This window comes from Malassezia pachydermatis (assembly GCF_001278385.1).
Source record: "Malassezia pachydermatis strain CBS 1879 chromosome Unknown scaffold6, whole genome shotgun sequence".
NCBI classification, from domain to species: Eukaryota; Fungi; Basidiomycota; class Malasseziomycetes; order Malasseziales; family Malasseziaceae; genus Malassezia; species Malassezia pachydermatis.
The window spans coordinates 254,033-273,197 of record NW_017253143.1 but is presented as its reverse complement, the minus strand read 5'-3'; the positions used below and the strand labels follow the sequence as shown (position 1 = coordinate 273,197).

The window sequence follows — 19,165 nt, the reverse complement described above, 5'->3', positions numbered from 1 at the left end:
AATGAACCGCAGGAATCTCATCAGCTTCCACCAAGAGGGAAGCGAGTACCATTCCGGTACGAATATAACGACTCACCCAGATCTGGTACGAGGAATCATCGGCATGAGAAGCAGCATACCTTGCCTGATGCAATGCATACCACATGGCATCTACGCCTTCCCGGCGGTACCCACTGTGGAAAAGAGCTTGTCCATGAAGAATGTGAAATGAGTAGGGGATATGGCTGGTATGCGCCAGTGAGACAAGGGTCGCATCGTCTTCTCCGTAAACTTGAAGGGATTCAATCACTGTCCATAAAGCGTTGAACTCAGCACGCATCTGCTGGAAAAATTGAAGCTTAATAAGAGCTAAAAGCCGAACCTGCCACCATGCTACCGTGTGCCCCAGGTCTGCGGTAGATACGGACGCAGTATCCGGCAACGGCGAACAAATGCATACGGCGGCCACATGCGCTACTTTTCTCCACGAGCGAGAAGCAATAGCATCGCAGCACAATAGTGATGCATTTTCTGGCTGAATTTCATCCGTAACTGCATCGTTTCGCGCTCGTTGGTAGCCTGGCGCATATTGCTCTAGCAAAGTTGACAGCCCATCTTGCTACGTTGTTAATAAAAGAATACACGTACTGAAGGAAGCTCACTCAGTAATTCTGAACGACGGATAGAGTACAGGGCATGTGCAAGAAATTCAGAGCTACTAGGCACGCCTGCCTCTACATAGGACGATGCCATACGCTGAACAAAAGCACAAGTCGGACGGACGTGTGGTACGAGCGCGGTGGTGTGCGCACTGTTCGTGTTAGATTATGTAAGAATATATCAAGTCGTTCCTCTTCCAACGGCTACGTCATGGCCAGGTATCTAAGCAATGACTGCGTACAGTCTCGATAATACGTTGCTTATCGTATGGTAGGAGGGACAGGGTCCACCTTGATTCGCTTCGATGGTGCCTCGCCCTCACTGTTGGTATATGATATAGCAGATTCGGCACGAGCAGCTCGCGGCGTCGTGGGCTGGTTTGCATGCACCTTGGCTCCTTCAGAGTCTGAGGCAGCACTCGGAGCCGCAGGCATGTGCGTATGTGCTGGCATCCCAGTACTAGGCGTAGACTTTCCGTCAGAGGGAGGTGCATGCGTGCGGTCTCCGCTAGATGAATCCGATACGTCTTGCGAGCGGGCATTCTCCAAACGGGAGACGTTGTTATGCTGCGGAGGGCTCGTGCGCGCTCCATCAAGCCTACTCCAGAAGGATGCATAGGTGGAGCCATCTGCAGCCTGGCTAAGTGTGCGCGTAGAGGCGTGTGAGCGATGCGTCGGGGATGGCGGAGTCATTCTCGACTTAGGTTTCAACGATGCCTCTTTTTCTGGCGTCTGGAAAGCACTTCCAGAGCTGCTAGACGATTGCGATAAGTTCATCCTTCGACGATAATACAAGTTTTCCACTTCTGATAGCGACTGCCTGGTCCATCCATTCTCCACTTTGAAGATAGCGTATCGAAGCCGTGTAGAAAGCATATTTGAGAGCTAGCGTTAGAAATTTCAGAGCGAACATACAGATATAGCCCTAGCCCGTTCCGCTTGAGCTTGCCGCTTCGACTTGGGAGTGGATACTGTCATGGCAGCATGCGACATTGCGCACGCCTTTCGTGGCCTGCCGAGACAACAAACCGCCCGCGGGGTCTGTCTCTATCCTCTCTCCTTCGCCTCCACCATCGCGTCACGTCTCGTATCACGTGCAATTACACGTGACAATAAGCCCCTGACAGCAGAGAGGGCGTCTCCGCCGCCGATGTAAGTGTTGCGCACGCTCCGACTTTGTCCCTATTGTGACATACGAGCACGACTGGACGCTTGGTTCGTGTCAGTAGCGCGTGACTTGGTGACGTCTGTTTTTGTATACTTTTGTATATTTCTGCGCGCCTAGCGTAGCGGAAAGATGGCGCCACATTCACAGCCTCTTGATGCATACGAGGCAGGCACGAAAGCGTGGTTTCCTCACGATGAGCAAGGTTGGGTGAGTGCCACGCTAAGCAAGGTGCCGGACGTGAAAGATGATGGCCATGTGACTATGGTATTTGTCCTGGACGATACGGGCACAGAGCATGTCGTGGAGACAACATTGGACAAGATTCAAGCTCCCGGTGGTGTGGACAAAGAGCTCCCGCCGCTTCGCAACCCGCCCTTGTTGGAAGCATCGGATGATTTAACAGCGCTGAGCCACCTAAACGAGGGTTCTATTTTGCATACCATTTTGAATCGCTATCAGCAACGGATCATCTATACATACTCCGGTATTGTACTTATTGCTGTGAACCCGTTCTTTGATTTGAATCTGTACAGCCCGGAAATTATTCAGGCCTACGCTGGACGGCGACGTGGAGAGTTGGAGCCACACCTGTTTGCCGTGGCTGAGGATGCGTACCGCTGCATGATCCGTGACCGCAAGAACCAGACGATCGTCGTAAGTGGTGAGAGTGGTGCTGGTAAGACCATGTCCGCCAAATACATTATGCGCTATTTCGCAACTGTGGAAGATCCTGACACAGTGTCTCTTCGTCGTACAAACCCATCAGGAATGAGTGAAACTGAGACGGCGATTCTTGCGACGAACCCTATCATGGAAGCGTTTGGTAATGCCAAGACGACCCGGAACGACAACTCGTCACGTTTCGGCAAGTATCTGGAGATCATTTTCGACGATCGCCATGAAATCGCTGGTGCCAAGATGCGCACGTATTTGCTTGAGCGTTCTCGATTGGTATACCAGCCTGAGGTGGAGCGAAACTACCATATCTTTTATCAGTTGTGTGCTGGTGCACCTGAGGAACTCAAAGCAAAGCTCTTCCTGGAGCATGCCTCGCAGTTCCACTACCTGAGCCAGGGTGGACCTGATCATCACGAGATTGCTGGTGTGGATGATGCTGCGGAGTTCAGGGCAACGGTGAATGCCTTCTTGACCATTGGCGTATCAGAGGAGCGTCAAGAACAGATCTTTACGCTTCTTGCTGCGTTGCTTCATCTCGGTAACGTTGCAGTGACAGCCACGCGTAACGATGCACAGATCTCGCCAGATGACACGTCGCTTCAACGTGCGGCTGGGTTCCTGGGTGTTGACGCTGGGGAGTTGCGTAAGTGGACATTGAAGCGTCAGATCCAGCTGCGTGGTGAGAAGATTGTCTCGAACTTGAACCAGGTACAAGCGACTGCGGTTCGTGACGCCGTGGCCAAGTACGTGTATACCTGCCTGTTCGATTGGCTTGTGGCTGAAATGAACAAGACACTGGAGCCTTCGGATGCCAAGGCAGCGGCTACTATGATCGGTGTGCTGGATATCTACGGCTTTGAGTGCTTCAAGGTGAACTCTTACGAGCAGTTCTGCATCAACTATGCCAACGAGCGACTGCAGCACGAGTTTAACACTCATGTGTTCAAGCTTGAGCAGGAAGAATATGTGGCGGAGGAGATTCCTTGGCAATTTATCAGCTTCTCAGACAACCAGCCGTGTATTGATATGATTGAGTCCAAGTTTGGATTGCTATCATTGCTGGATGAAGAGTCGCGTTTGCCTTCGGGTCATGATTCGTCGTTCTTGCAGAAAGTGTATGGCCAGCTGCAGCCTAAGCCTGAGTTTAAAGACTTCTTGGCCAAGCCGCGCTTCGGAGCGCAGAGTGCATTTACGGTGCGCCACTATGCCCTGGACGTCACGTACGATGTGGATGGGTTCATGGAGAAGAACAAGGATACACTTCCCGAGGAACACTTGTCGCTGCTTAGCACAACCACCTCGCCGTTCCTGCAGGCCGTCCTCTCGGCACGCGCTGTGACTGACGCTGCCCAGCCAGCGACTTCGTCACGCAAGGTGTCGGGGCCGAGCAATTTGGCGAAGAAGCCAACGTTGGGCACGCAGTTCAAGGCCTCGTTGGGCGCGCTCATGGAGACGATTAATTCCACGGAAGTGCATTACATCCGATGTATCAAGCCGAACGATATGAAGATGGCCTGGGAAGTCCAACCGCAGAATGTGTTGAGTCAGCTTCGTGCCTGTGGTGTCTTGGAAACGATTCGTATTAGCTGTGCCGGCTACCCAAGCCGCTGGACGTTTGCCGACTTTGTGGAGCGGTACTACCTGCTCGTTCCTTCCAAGCTATGGGATATGACCTCACTGGAGAAGGTGCGTGATCTAGCCCACAAGATTCTGGCAGCGACCGTGGAGAAGGACAAGTACCACTTTGGTAAGACCAAAGTATTTTTCCGTGCGGGTGTCTTGGCCTCGTTTGAGCAAATGCGTCGCCATGTCCTTAACAATCGTACTTGCACGATCCAGACGGCGTGGCGTAGGTACGCTATGCAGTCGCGATACCGTGCATTGCAGAAGGGTGTACTGGCTATACAGTCTATGGTTCGTCGCCGTCAGGCGGAGGCAGCGTACGAAGTCGCGCGGCAGATGCGGGCCATTCTGCTGCTGCAGACGGCGGCGCGTGGTGCGCTGCAGCGCCAGCGTTTGCGGCAGGCGTCGCAGGCGGCGGTGCGCATCCAAGCGGCCGTGCGTGGACACCAAGCGCGTGCAGCGTTCTTGCACGCACGTACAAATGGCCACGCAACACGACTGCAGACGGCTGTACGTGGCTGGCTGGCCCGCCGTGCAGCGCTGCAGCGCACGCGCCATGTGACGCTCTTGCAGTCGCTTTACCGCCGTAAGCTGGCTCGAAAGGCGCTTGTCGAGCGTCGTACAGAGGCGAAGAGTGCGTCGCATTTCCAGGAAGTGTCCTACAAACTCGAGAACAAAGTTGTGGACCTCACGCAAAGTCTCCAAGACCGTACGCGTGAGAACAAGGACCTGCGGGCCGCATTAGCAGAGCTGGAAGCGCAGCTTTCCTCGTGGCAGAACCGCCACGAGGCCCTCGATGCACGAGCACGTGGTCTCCAAGAGGAAGTGCAAAAGCCCAGTGTGCCTGCGGAAGAGCACGAAGCACTGTTGGCCGAGCACGAGGCGCTTTCGCAAGAGCTGGTCCAGGCGCGTGGCCAAATTCGCGATTTGGAGGTGGAGATTGGAACGCTGAAATCGCAGCTGCGGTCGGTCGAGGCGCCGGACTCGGTGGTCCAGTCCCTGCGTAACGAGATTGCGATGCTGCGCGAGCAGCTGGGCCGTGCGAATGCCCAGAACGAGCGCAATGGAACTACAGTGCCACTGGGCCCTCGCCAGCGGAGCGCTAGTGGCGACTATGTCGAGGAGCCATTGGAAGAGGTGGTTGATGAGGATCTTGTGCGGGCTGCGCCGTCGGAGGAGATTATTGAGTTGCTCGAAGACGAAGTACAGTTGGACGAGGATGTTCTCCATGGACTCATCGAGTACCTCAAGATCCCTGCGCCGAGCCTGCAGAACCCGCCGGGTCCGAAGGAAGTCTTGTTCCCAGCGCACCTCATTAGCCTGGTCACCAACGAAATGTGGAAGTATGGCTTGGTCCGTGCGAGTGAGCGGTTCTTGGCCAACGTCATGCAGACCATCCAGCAGCATGTCATGTCGTTCCATGGGGACGATGCGATTGTGCCCGGCATTTTCTGGCTCTCGAATGTGCATGAGATTCTGTCGTTTGTGTGCATTGCAGAGAGCGATATGCTGCAAGGCATCGGCCCAGGTGTTGATGGGTCGGCGCGGGAGTTTGAGTGGGGCGACTACGAGCGCCTCGTGACGATTGTCAAGCACGACTTGGATTCGCTGGAGTACAATATTTACCATACGTGGATGCAGGAGGCGAAGAAGCGGCTGAACAAGATGGTTGTCCCTGCGCTTGTCGAGTCGCAGTCGCTGCCTGGCTTTGTGACCAACGACTCGAGTAGTCGTTTGTTGAACCGTCTGTTGGCCGGCACAAATGCGCCCTCGTACACGATGGACGACATCTTGGCATTGCTGAACAAGATTTGGAAGTGCCTGAAGAGCTACTATGTCGAGCCGAGCGTCACGCAGCAGGTGATTACAGACCTGCTCAAGATGATTGGTGTGACGTCCTTTAACGACTTGTTAATGCGACGCAACTTCTGCTCGTGGAAGCGTGCAATGCAGATCCAGTACAACATCACGCGTCTGGAAGAGTGGTGCAAGTCGCATGATATGCCAGAAGGCTCCCTGCAGTTGGAACACCTGTTGCAGGCCACCAAGCTGCTGCAGCTGAAGAAGGCGACGATGAGCGATATTGATATCATTTACGACGTGTGCTGGATGCTGACGCCGACGCAAATCCAAAAGCTCATAAGTCACTACCATGTGGCAGACTACGAGAACCCCATCTCCCCCGATATCCTCAAGGCCGTGGCCAGCCGCGTTGTACCCAACGACCGTAACGATTACCTGCTCTTGCCGCCCGAGGTCGACGAAGCAGGCCCGTACGAGCTCCCTGTCCCACGTGAAGTGACAGGCATCGAGACGTACTGCCCCGCCTACCTGAACGTGCCGCTCCTACGGAACCTGGCAAGCAAGGTGGCATAGTGTATACAGATGATAGGTTACGTTTATGTACGTACAGTGAGCGTGGTGTTCATGAGGATGCGCGAAACTACAGCATCATGGTCATCGTCAGCGTCGTGGCATGCACACCGAGAATCGGGGGGCCACCGCCATACAGCGTTCGAAGCTGCAGCAAGTACGCTTGACTGTCTCCTTCGTTGGAGGAGGTACCTGGCACCGGCGCCGGCAGCGCTGTGAGGACCACAGAAGTACTGCGAGACGAGTGATTTCGAATGAGCTCATTAAGAATCAAGTACTGTGCCAAATTCGGCAGGTCGTTGAAGGATAACGCGAAATGATCCAAAGCGATAGGATCGATCGCTGGCGGTGGCAGCGTACGTACACGACGAGGGGTTGGTGGCTCTGTAGGGGATCGCAATGGGGATGTCGACGCACTGGAAATGAGAGGCGAAGTTGTAGACTTGCGGCCACGACGTCGACTGTCCGTTTGCACAGTCGCAGGCGTGACAGTCCGTTGCGATGACGACAACGTACCATACGAGGTAGAAACAGAGCTATCGCCTTGAAGACGCTCACGCTCGCGACGCTGTGCGCGCTTCGGATTGATCAAGTACTTGGGGTCCCAGTCGACCGCCAGCGATGCCAACTCAGCCTCCAGATCATCACGGAGACTCACATCGTCGTCCATGTCGTCCATTTCGCTGTCACTATCGCTCAGATCATGCGAGCGTGGGTGGGCGAGACCCAGACGAATATTGTTGTAGTGGAACGCCAAATGCTCTTCTGGCAAGCTTACACCAAACTGACGCGTGTTCTTGCGTCGCGCGGACTGACTAGATAGAGAGTCCGTGCTAGCTCGTCGTGATGCAGACGAAGAAGATGCGTTGATAGGCTCGGAGCGACCCAGTTTGGACTGCTCTTGTGCTTGCCGCATATCGCATACGTGCTGCCACCATGAGTCGTTCTTCAGCGTGCGACTACTTTCATCGTCCAGCGCACGCTTGCCTTGCACGATGGCATCGTACCGTGGCACATGGCCTGCCGACAAACAAAACACACGCAACGAGGCTGGGATGCGCAAATTGTCCAATAGTGTTCGCACACGCGTCCGCTCTGCATCAATTTCGTTCGGGTGTTCCACAAATACACTCACACGAAGCTTGTGACGCTTCCATGTCCCTGTGAGACTCAAAATGGTACCGAGCTGCAGTACCATGGTATAGGTATCCCACGTGGGCGTGTCCGTCTGCGTATTATGAGCAATTTGGATGGGCCATAGATCAATGTACTGGTCACTGTCGGTGCGTTCGTACTGCGCAACTTTCGAAGGACCTGGAAGATCCATAGCATCAAAGCCATAAGCCACAGCCAAGGCCTTGTTTAGCGCCAAAGCATCTTCCAGAATGCCCACATACGTCGCACATCGGATCGGTGAAGCCACAGGCGCCGCTTCGGTGGAGAGTTTCGAGGTCCCAGCCTGTGTGGCACGCGAAATGGGTCCACGTCGAAGTTCACTCGGGCGTTGCAGTACAGAGGGGAAACCTAGCACCACAATATTCGGCTTCATACCGCCGAGACCGCATGAGAGAAACAGGTTGCGGGCACCTTCACGCTCATCCCGCGCAATGACCACATCCACAAAGCCTTTGATGCGACTCACATCGACCAACTTGAGCCAGGCCAGGTGGCATTGCCGCAGCTCCGGCAAGCACTCCTGAAACTCACCTTTGAGGACGTGCCCAAGGATGTACAGGGCTCCCTTCTTCAGTGAGTTGCAGAAGATGATCAAGTTCCACTCGGTGCGGGGATTGTTGGCCAAGAGCAAGATTTGCGGTCGCCAGTACTTGACATGACCTTTGCGCTCATCCAATCGTAGCAGGTATTTGCGGACAAAGTGGTAGGTTACATTGTGCGATACATCGCCCCATGGTTTCGGCGGTGAGAACACTTGGATCATAATAAAGAGGATCACTGTAATCGCGATACAGAATGCTGCCGTATATGCATCGGTCAGGATCATGGCTCCCAACGACATGACAGTCCCAGCGCCAGCTGTCCAGATATTCCAGTACCGGAACGAAGGACGGAACGACGGTGCGCCACCCGCTTTGAGTGCCATAGTCGCTGCCGAAAGTACGCCGAAGGTGAGCAGCGTGGTCATCGTCACGAACTGAGCAATCAAGTTAATCGAGTCCATAAGCAATACCGCTTGGCACAGCACCGCTGTAAAGAGCACGGCATACGTCGGGATGTCGCCATGCAAGGTGCCTTGGGCAAAGGGAGCTAGGAAAGGCAGCAGGTCATCGCGCGCAATGGCTTGCAACACCTTGGCACAGGCCATCACACCCATCAAGGCAGAAAAGCCACAGGAGGCCAACTCGCCCAGAACGATGACAATCGGCCAGTAGGAGACGTCGCCGAGAATGCTTACATTCAGGTAGAAGGACTCGCGTGAAACGGTGCAAGCCATGATCACAAATGTCACGACATACAAGCCAAAAGTAAAGATCAGCGACCAGTTGGTGCCTTTGGGAATACTCTTGCTAGGCTTGCGCAGATCGCCAGACATGGACGCACCGGCAAGAATACCACAAACCGCTGGGAAGAGCACGCCAAAGACGGTCCACCAGTTTTCACGCTTGGGCGCCGTAGAGGAGCCCGCTGCACCTGATGTGAAATGCGGCCAGAGATTCTCGGAAAGTGTCATCCAGCTCCAGCCGGTATAGTACACGTCGCGCGCTGCATCTTCCATCGGCTCAACCAAGAACGAGGAGAGCGGAATGCTAATCACTGCAAAGCTCAGAATAACAGCGAGCAGCAATGTTGCCCGCGTAAATAGCGAGGACCCAAACAAGCACACCAAGGTGCAAAGCCATAGGACCACGGTGCCATACAAGTAGAGGAACCAGGACCCTTCTGGAAAGAGACCCGACGCAGCCGACTCACCAAACACGCCCACAAAACTCTCGACAAAACCCAAGATGTTCATGGCCGCATTGAACGCCTGGCCAAAGAAGAAAATCAAACCAATCGATCCGCCAAACTCGGGGCCCAGCGAGCGGGAAATTAAATAGTACGCACCGCCGCCTCGCACTTGGCCATTGGTAGAGATGGCATTGAGACTCAGTACAGTGAGTGTATCAATCGCATAACTGATGACCAAGAGGAGCAAAGCGCCTAGCAAGCCAGCCTGGCCGAGAATAAAGCCAAAACGCAAAAACAAGATGATACCGAGCACATTGAGTGTGACAGGCATGAATACACCGTCCCAAGTGCCCAGCTTACGAACGGCCGGTTCGCCCAGCGGCGCGCCACTCAGACCACCAGGGGCGCGCGACTGGCTGCGGCCATGCAGCACAGCAGCGGCCGTCGCCTCATCGGGGAGACCGCTCTTCTTGGTCGGTGTAGCGTTGGAGGTCGGAGGCGCAACCTGACTGTTGTCCGAGTTACGTCTATGCAGCGAAGGTGCTTTCGACGGTGTAGCAGACTCGGCAGCGACAGCCGAGGTATCCTGCACTGCCGCAGGATCCGCATGCGCATCGTCGGACTCTTGGTCCGTGGAGCGTCGCAACAGCTGCTCCTGAAGTGAGGCATAATCAGCTTCGTCAGCAGAGATGAAGCGCGACATGGCTGCTAACTAGCCAAGTCGTCTCTCGGACTAGCCGCCAAGCTGTCTCCTGTCGTGATCCACGAGCGAGTGGAGGAAAACCAGCGCGGACGTGGGAGACACGCACGTCTTGTCTTTGCGCGCTCAGACAGCCTGCCTCCTGCGGATTGATCTATCACGTGCGGTCCTGACGAGCGAACGACCCCTACCATCCATCCACACGCACAGCGCACGTTGCCTGCATGGCGAACACCACGGCGCATGGGGCCTTGTCGATCCACGGGACCAACCCTCAGTTCTTGGTCGAGCGTGTGATTCGTACGCGAATTTATGACTCGACGTACTGGAAGCAGGACTGCTTTGCCTTGACAGCAGCGACGCTGGTGGACAAGGCCGCCGAGCTCACGTACGTGGGTGGCACATATGGTATGCTACGGCCTAGCCCCTTTCTATGTTTGGTGTGCAAGCTGCTTCAAATCCAGCCGGAAAAGAGCGTGATTGAAGAATATCTAGCTGCGGACGACTTGAAGTATGTATGCATGTGAAAGATCTAACTGCTGCCGCAGATACCTGCGTGCTGTCGCTGCAATGTACGTACGCCTCACATACCCCTCGATGGACGTATACGAGACACTAGAGCCGATGCTCAATGATTATCGGAAGCTCCGGTGGCGTGATATGACAGGACAATACTCTCTCTCGCACATGGACGAATTTATTGATCAGCTCTTGACAGAAGAACGCGTCTGTGACCTGATCTTACCGCGGCTCACCAAGCGTACTGTTCTTGAAGCCAACGAAGGTCTACGGCCGCGCCGGTCACGATTGGAAGAGGCCATGGTGTTAGGGGATTCACAAGGGCTGGAGAGCGGTAGTGAGAGCGACGACTCGTTGGCAGCGCTGCGGCAGGAACGTCGAGAACGTGACGAGCACGCGGATCGTGTACGCGCGGAGCGTCAAGCGCGGCTCACTCGCGCACGGGCAGAAGATGCGTCAGGTAGCGACGAAGGGTATGCATCGCAGCAGTCGGCCTCCGACGAAGAAAAACTCCATGCACGACTGCAGCAAAGTCGCTCGCCGTCTCCTGCATTCCGCTCTCGCTCGCCTAGCCGATCGCCATCGCCTGCGTTCCGTTCTCGCTCGCCTAGCCGATCTGTGTCACCTGCGTAAACCAGATTACATCTATTGTACAACTAACTACATAGCTGATTCCAGCAACTCGTCCACGTCGCTGGACGATAAGTCCTCGGTGCCTGACGTAGACGAACCTGTATCAATACTAAGATCCGTGGCTCTCAAAGGTTTCTGCACGCCAAGCACGGTGGCTGGGCGTAGGTGCGGCGCAAAGAGCGACATCACAGGCGGCTTGTCCACGGCGGCGATCTGCTCGACCATCGCAGCAGTTTGGTCGTGAGCTAAGCGCGTAAGTGCCTCGTTTGCACGACGTAAACGGCGGCATTCCTGGCTAAGTTCCTGGATAAACGCATCACGTTCTTGGATCAGTTCATCGGCCATCGCCACGCGATCCGCCCATTCCGCTTCGACGTCCTCGCGCACTTGGCGAGGCGCCTCTTGGGCTTGTGCGTCACACACGGTTTCCAGCTCGCGGATTTGATGCATCAAGTCGCGAATTAAATCGTTCTTGGCCGCCTCGTCGGAGCCAGCAGCAGCAGGAAGCGACAGCCGTCGCGCGAGCTGCTTTTCCAATCGATGGATCTTATTGAGTGCCGCGTGCAGTTTTTCCTGGACGCGCGTTAGTGGATCGTCAAAGGTAAATCCGCGCTGCTTTGCTGGGGAGACCGGATGGGGAGGCCCGGCATCGTGAATCGAAGCCGAGGCCATACCACTCTGCAAAATCAAAGCACCCAACTCGTCGAGCCTCGCTTGCACGCTTTGCAGCGAGGGTGGGCCGATGCCCGACGTGTCCTGCGATGCGGTGCGTAGTTCAGCCACTTGCGCACGCAAAGTACCCATCTCCTCCTTATAACGTGCCAGGAGAGCATGCGATTCGTCCAGCGAGGAAAGATCGCCATCGTACTCGTTGCGCTCTGCCTTCACAGCCACATGCTTAATGCGACGAGCAAAGTTCAGCGTAGACAAACTCTCTTCCACCATTGTGGGACTAGGATTGAGCGTGCATACCACAGCAATACGTGCATGGCCGTTGAGGTTGTTTTGCAGAATGCGTGTGAGTTTGGAATCACGGTAGGGAATATGCGCATTGGCCATCGCGGCGCCTCGATGGCTTTTTTCCGAGAGCGCGTAGATGACCTTGCCCAGGCTCAAGAGACTCTTGTTGATATTGCCACCTTCAGCACGACGGTTCGTGCTGTGCATGGAATGCCTTTCTGACCCTGCCAGGTCAATCAACGACAGTTCACCAATACGGTATGGTTTCGGGGCACTGGGATCCCGATCCCACGACTCGACAGTAATTTTGAAGCAGGTGTGACTGCGTGACGATCGTTCGTTCCAATCCGTAGCACCTACATGCCGATTCGCTTCGCCTCGCGCTAGTAAGCGGAAGACTTGCGCAGGCGAAGTCACCACAGCTTCATGCAGGGGCGCGACACGCACAGCGTTGGCACCGAGTCGTCGATCGTCACGAACAAACGGATGGTTCGTAGGCTCCAAAAGATCCTTCACAATCTCGTTCCATATTTCCAAATAGCTGACACGTAGTAAATATTCACGCTCGCCAGCGCCTTGGCAAATACCTTGGAACAGGTCATGGATCGCACGAGGGATCACACCAGGTTCCAGCCCATCTTCATCCCCAGACAAGGTAAAGGTCTTGCCACTTGCCGTTTGGCCATATGCAAAGATCACTGCATGGTAGCCATGCAAGACAGAATGAACCAGAGGCCGTGCCATTGTAGTATAGACATCCGCATTGGAGCTGCCCGTATGCACACCATCAAGATGGTAGGGCAGGCCTACATTGGGCTGCGCCTTGGTTTGCGCAATAGCAGGATCCAACATGATCGTCGCGGAGTCGGGATCCACAACCCACGCACACTCTTCTTCTTCATGCGGGGGGCGTACTCGTACATGCACTTGCACAGAGTCTGCAATAGGGGTATCATCTTGATGCAGGACAAAAGAGCCTTCACCAATTTCACTAGCGAGGGAAAGTACATCAATGCGTTCACTGGGGGAAGGAGGACGAGGAAGTCGCGCTGGCATAGGCCGATCGCCCACGCGAACAGCCCGCGTCGAGGCAGGCGGTTTTCGTAGGTCCGGCGCGGAGTGCACAGGCAAAATACCTTCGGTCACTTTGGCACGGACAGGTCGTGATGTCGACGCAACAGCGCTCGACGAGGAGCCTGGCGTGCGCGATGTAAAAGGAAGGCGGCTCACGGCCAAGGACGTCGCAGGGCGTGTGGGAGGTACTGTGCGGGCAGGTGGGTCCGTCGGTACCACTTTGCGCGTAGGCGACGCGGTGCACGTACGCCGGATAGGTGAAGTAGTGCGTTCCGGCGGTGGCCGTGCACTCGGCGTAGGGCCCAACGCCGACGCAGGGCGCAGCTCACGGGGTCCAGTGGGCGGCCGCGTAGGAGAGCGGAGCGACACCGCAGGCGTTACCATATGTACATCGTTAGCTGTAAGACTTTCTTGTAATGGTTGTGCCTTGGGCGGAAATGGACTGCCAGTCTTGGTAGGTGAAGTGGACGTCGATGCAGACAAAGACACAGGCACCACAGGCCGTATATGCCTTTTCCGCGGCGTAGGCATAAACGGCGTACGGGGCGTTGTTGGACGCGTCATAATAGAGGACGAGTCCATGAGCGATACAAACCCAGCAGGACGTTCTGCTGGCTTGTGGCTCGCCACGCCGCCGTCGTCCACATCCATGCTGGCGACGACGTCAAGGTGTTGTGTTGCGCGCTCGCTTCCCCTTCACGCGCAACGTCACGTGATGGTGATCGAACGTGGAGTGCGTGGCGCCTGGGACTCCAGGAGCGCGCGCGGCCAGGTGCGACGACGACCATGAGTGGCGAGGCAGACACGAAGGTCATGGATGATCTCCCACAGGAGATCCGCGATGCGGATGTCCAGGAGATTCAGATGCGTACGCGTATGCTGGAGAACGAGATTCGTGTGATGAAGTCTGAGCATATGCGCTTGCGGCATGAACAGAGCGTGATGAAAGAACGCATCAAGGATAACAGCGAGAAGATTGCTCAAAACAAGGTGTTGCCCTACCTTGTGGGCAATGTAGTGGAAATATTGGACATTGATCCTGATGTGGACGAGGATGCGGAAGAAGGTGCGCATGCGGAGCCGTCCACCCACAAGGGCCAATGCGCTGTGATCAAGACGTCTACGCGCCAGACCATCTTCTTGCCCCTCATCGGTCTTGTGCCTGCCAACGAGCTGCAGCCTGGCGACTTGATAGGTGTGAACAAGGATAGCTACCTGATCCTTGATAAACTACCAGCTGAATACGACTCACGCGTCAAGGCGATGGAAGTCGACGAGCGACCCACCGAGACATATACTGACATTGGTGGTCTTGACAAGCAGATTGAAGAGCTTGTTGAGGCTATTGTTCTTCCTATGCAGCAAGAGCAAAAGTTCAAGAACCTCGGCATTAAGCCGCCGAAAGGTGCTTTGATGTACGGCCCTCCGGGAACCGGCAAGACCCTTTTGGCGCGTGCCTGTGCTGCTCAAACCAATGCATGCTATCTCAAACTAGCAGGCCCGTCTCTCGTGCAAATGTTTATCGGTGATGGTGCCAAGTTGGTCCGAGATGCCTTTGAGCTCGCGAAAGAAAAGGCGCCGGCCATTATCTTCATCGACGAAATTGATGCCATCGGTACGAAGCGTTTCGACTCCGACAAGTCGGGTGACCGTGAAGTGCAACGTACTATGCTAGAACTGTTGAACCAGCTGGATGGCTTCTCTAGTGATGAGCGCATCAAGGTCATCGCTGCTACCAACCGTATTGATATCCTCGACCCAGCTCTGCTTCGTTCCGGCCGGCTTGACCGCAAGATCGAGTTCCCCTTGCCCAACGAAGAAGCACGTGCACAGATCATGGAAATCCACAGTCGGAAGATGGCTGTGGGACCCAATGTCAACTTCAAGGAACTGGCTCGCTCGACCGACGAAATGAACGGTGCCCAGCTGAAAGCGGTTTGTGTCGAAGCAGGTATGATTGCGCTGCGAGAAGGCGCCACGGAGTTGGATCACGAGCACTTCTTGGGCGGCATTCTTGAAGTGCAGGCCCTGAAAAAATCGGATCACTTTTACTATGCATAATAGACTATGTTGTGAATATATAGGATTATGTATGGATTTCATGTTCCACCAGCAGAAGAATGACCGTGGCAAGAACCATGAAACAAATGAAAATAGAAAGAACTGTCACAAGTGGATGAGAATGGCCTTCGCATTCATCCAGATAAGTATGTTCAGACTCCAACTCACGCAATAATTTAAAGTAATCAAAGGTGGACAAGATCCACGAAAGGAAAGCAACGAGAAAGTAAAGTGAGCCAAGAATCAGATCTTCAATGTGAGTTCGTCTCGACGTAGACTTGGAAGGCATCATAGAAGTTTTGTTGCTTTCTAGATGATTCTGCAGTACTGTGACTGTATTCTCAAGCATGAATGCATGCTGAGAAGAGGGAGTATTTGACGGACCCGCCCTTTCCCAGGAAGACAAGGACATCTCAGTGGATATGGCAAGGTTCACAAGCCCGGGTGTAAGAAAAGAAGTATCAGGATCAGACGATATCAATCCCGTATATTTCTGTGATTGATTATCTGTTTCTTGGATCTGGATATCCAAGAACATTGTAGCCGAAAGAACGGTAATCAAGGCAAAGAACTTGGACCAAGACAAATAATTACGCTCCCGCACTGAAGGAAAGTTAGTATGCATCAAAACGCACTGCAGAAGTCCCTTGTCGATTCCAGGGGCATATATTGTGACTTGAGTCCCATCCAAGAATGCAATAATCCATTCGCTTTATCATGCTGACGATCATTCTCATCCTCTGTATCAGAATCGGGAGTGGATAAAGGCTGAGATGATGTAGACGCCATCTGGCGAAAACTGGTTTGTCTCTGAGCCCGAATTCGATCTTCGATATGCTCCCAGCGCTTGGGATTCCTGCGCCTATCGGCCTCTACGTCGTGCGCATCCATGTTGATGGATGGGAACCTGGGAAGTGAACCTCGGAAGAGGTACGTGCGAGCGAGGTTCAAAACAATTCATAGCTCTTATATTGCTTCATTCCCCACCCAATGGAAACTCCTACCAGCCATAGCTCAGTTGGAAGAGCGAAGGTTTGTAATTGTGTACCGGTCTCTGACCACCTTAGGTCCCGTGTTCGAATCACGGTGGCTGGATTTTTTTTGCCAAAGTTCTTGTATGAATACCACTTTGACGTTAGGCAACTTAAACTGAGTTCTTCATGAGCCAATACTATGATCATGGGTGATCATATACGTTTATTTCCGAGCGACTTGGCAGTGACCCAGCCATAGCTCAGTTGGAAGAGCGAAGGTTTGTAATTGTCTACCGGTCTTTGACCACCTTAGGTCCCGTGTTCGAATCACGGTGGCTGGACTCTTTTTTGTCTACGTAGATCCAGATTGCAAGGCCACAAAGTGGCCGGCATGGAAAGAACTCGCAGGATAATAGCGGCAACGTATGTATTCGTTTCCGTACGACCAGCTGTATCGTTAATTTTTTTGTTTCCAGAGAGGTACATACCCATCCATAGCTCGGACTGCTCGGTAGGCACCTGCCATACCTGTGAATAGAACAAAAGCTTGCACGCGTTGCTCGTTCTCCATCGGGTATAATTGAATCCTTTGCACAAATCCATAGTGCTTGCATTCTGTGGCTGATAATAAGCATGACAGACATACGTACAAATGGCCTGTCGCAGCTCTTCTTCCGTAGCTTGGGCTGTAGAGAAGCTAGTGAGTACAATCACTTCGCTTGGGTTGCCGTATCGCGATTTGGTATACTCTTGCTCAGCATCAACATTCTCATTAATGATGGCGCCACGTCGTCGCTTCCCTTTCGCAGGAATATGAGACGCTTGCAAGGGTGTAACAATGCCTTTATTCCCTTCGGCGCCCAGTCCCTCCCCTTCTTTGTACCCATACTTAGCCATGAGTCGTTCCGCAAATGTAGATGGATCAGAGTCCACCTGAGCTTGGGAGATAGGCAGTGGAGAAGGAGGGGTATCAAGATGATCAGAAGCTCGGACAAAGGCAGGTGCACTAGGCTTTGGTTCCACCTTGGCAGTTCTGGCTTGCAGAGAAGGAGGTGGTACGGGCGGTGGGCCAGGAGGCAATGCGGCAGACGGAGGCGGTGGTGCTGTAGGAGTAGGTGTCGAAGGTGCTACGACCTCCATCAAGCTGTATGGACCTGCCACAGGAGCATAGGACGTTGGAGGCGCAAAGCGAGGGTTATGTGGCCGATCATCATGGTCCGACTCAGATTCGTCATACAGTCCACGTTGCATCCGCCATTCCTGGACCTGTGCCTTGAACTGAGTATAATCGTTTGGGCGGCTAGGGTCATAATCTGCGGCGTAATTCATGCGGGGAAGGTACGCAGTTTTGGATCTGTGCCAGCGATTGGGCTTGGGTATATCCTGATCATCTTGGTACTCTCTTTGTGGGATATCACCTCGCTCTTCCGCCAAGATCCGTGCGCGGCGCTTGTCGCGTTCCAATTCTGAGGCGGGAATCAGCAATGGCGGAGGAGCTCGTATGCTAGATGAGGTAGGAGTGGCTTCGCTTTTTGGATTTGAGGGGGCAGTATGCACAGTGGCAAGAGCAATGGATTTAGTTGATGGTCGATGTGTTGAGGGCGCGGCTCGTTTCCGAGGTACGAATCGCAAGGCAGGAGACCAACTGGACGCTACACGTTAGACAAAGACGGAGGCAAGGACATACGTTTTGAATCTGTGTCTTTGGATGCATTAGGATCATTGCGAGGCTCTTTCTCAGAAAAGATCCCCGCATACAAAGACGATGTGGGCGGCATGCTGCTGCGTATGCACAAGCCGCCAAGTTGTGACGGCCTTGTGGAGGGAGAAGGGCACAAGCAGGTCAAGCGGTTCAAGGTTGGCGGTAGGCGACCATGCCGTCGCTGCAAGAGGAAGTGCATGCCACGCTGCGAGATGTTGAGAAGCAAACTATAGACTTGTTTACAGCGATATCAGCTTCCTCGTCCTTCACACAAACAGCGCCTACGTCGCAAGTCAAACCGGTGCGTGCGCAGGTCCGACAACTTCAAGATACCCACCGGCAGTTATCGCGTTTGGTCGATCGGGCGGCCGAACACCAAGTGAATCAGGCGCGTTTGATACCCCTTCTAGCACAAATTAAAGAGCGTGATACGAAGCAAAGAGATGCGATTCTTCGTATTTCGACGTTACGTACGGAGCTCAAGGAAATGGTCGAAGCCGGCAATAAGCTATGGACGCAGACAACAAAAGCAGAAAAAGGTACGTGGTCTACTTCTAACGTAAAGATCCACTATCAGCTACTATGGTACTCGAGTATGCGCAGCGGCTCGCGCGCTATACATCTGCGCCGCCAGGGTACCATCTTGCGGAGTTGCAAGCAGGGGCTACGCACAATGCGCAGAGTGCCCAACAAGCAGACTACAACCCTGAAGCGACAAGAGCTGCTGCCTACTATGATCCGGCTATCCCATCCATGCCGCAAGAGATGCCATTCCCTAGTGACAGACTTATGCGGCAAGGTATACTTTATGCTGATGCAGCCAGTGGAGGAAGTATGCCGGCCGACGCAGCGCCAGGAGCTGCTGCGGACGGCCCTGCACAGGACGAGAACAACATGGCGCAGGAGCCCGTGGCGTCCCTCACAGCGCTGGATTCCTTTGCTATGGACGACGACGATGCGTTCGATCTAGATCTCAATCCGTAGATGATCACGACGTGCACGACGCGGTCGCCGCCCCACGGCTACGTGGACATGTTAGGAGGTGGAGGTCCCGAGCCTACCAGGCTGGTCAAACATGCGTCGATGTTTGGTCCATGCATGCGCACGCCAGGACCCCCCCCCCCCCCCCCCCCCCCCCCCCCCCCGCCCCCCCCC

The 19,165-nt window shown here is 54.3% G+C and overlaps 7 protein-coding genes across 7 annotated transcripts; 4 read left to right on the top strand and 3 right to left on the bottom strand.

The window, feature by feature from the left end:
- Window positions 1–1,935: 1,935 nt before the first annotated feature.
- Window positions 1,936–6,483, top strand: Malapachy_0102 (myosin 5; the record flags this gene model as incomplete). Its single annotated transcript, XM_018134635.1, has 1 exon — window positions 1,936–6,483. One exon carries the CDS (start codon window positions 1,936–1,938, stop codon window positions 6,481–6,483), a length of 4,548 nt encoding a protein of 1,515 aa, XP_017991144.1.
- A 67-nt stretch (window positions 6,484–6,550) lies between these two features.
- Window positions 6,551–10,090, bottom strand: Malapachy_0095 (solute carrier family 12 member 3; the record flags this gene model as incomplete). Its single annotated transcript, XM_018134628.1, has 1 exon — window positions 6,551–10,090. The coding sequence occupies one exon, from the start codon at window positions 10,088–10,090 to the stop codon at window positions 6,551–6,553; it is 3,540 nt and encodes a 1,179-aa protein (XP_017990977.1).
- Window positions 10,091–10,311: 221 nt separating this feature from the next.
- Window positions 10,312–11,239, top strand: Malapachy_0107 (pre-mrna-splicing factor 38a; the record flags this gene model as incomplete). The annotated part of the gene is made up of 2 exons (XM_018134640.1): window positions 10,312–10,598; window positions 10,636–11,239. The coding sequence occupies 2 exons, from the start codon at window positions 10,312–10,314 to the stop codon at window positions 11,237–11,239; spliced, it is 891 nt and encodes a 296-aa protein (XP_017991141.1).
- Window positions 11,240–11,266: 27 nt separating this feature from the next.
- Window positions 11,267–13,924, bottom strand: Malapachy_0100 (kinesin-domain-containing protein; the record flags this gene model as incomplete). The annotated part of the gene is made up of 1 exon (XM_018134633.1): window positions 11,267–13,924. The coding sequence occupies one exon, from the start codon at window positions 13,922–13,924 to the stop codon at window positions 11,267–11,269; it is 2,658 nt and encodes an 885-aa protein (XP_017991142.1).
- A 135-nt stretch (window positions 13,925–14,059) lies between these two features.
- Window positions 14,060–15,334, top strand: Malapachy_0108 (26s proteasome subunit p45; the record flags this gene model as incomplete). The annotated part of the gene is made up of 1 exon (XM_018134641.1): window positions 14,060–15,334. One exon carries the CDS (start codon window positions 14,060–14,062, stop codon window positions 15,332–15,334), a length of 1,275 nt encoding a protein of 424 aa, XP_017991136.1.
- A 1,326-nt stretch (window positions 15,335–16,660) lies between these two features.
- On the bottom strand, window positions 16,661–17,637 carry Malapachy_0126 (hypothetical protein; the record flags this gene model as incomplete). Its single annotated transcript, XM_018134659.1, has 3 exons — window positions 16,661–16,757; window positions 16,797–16,929; window positions 16,959–17,637. The coding sequence occupies 3 exons, from the start codon at window positions 17,635–17,637 to the stop codon at window positions 16,661–16,663; spliced, it is 909 nt and encodes a 302-aa protein (XP_017990949.1).
- A 545-nt stretch (window positions 17,638–18,182) lies between these two features.
- Window positions 18,183–18,994, top strand: Malapachy_0135 (mediator complex subunit; the record flags this gene model as incomplete). The annotated part of the gene is made up of 2 exons (XM_018134668.1): window positions 18,183–18,549; window positions 18,576–18,994. The coding sequence occupies 2 exons, from the start codon at window positions 18,183–18,185 to the stop codon at window positions 18,992–18,994; spliced, it is 786 nt and encodes a 261-aa protein (XP_017991092.1).
- Window positions 18,995–19,165: the final 171 nt, after the last annotated feature.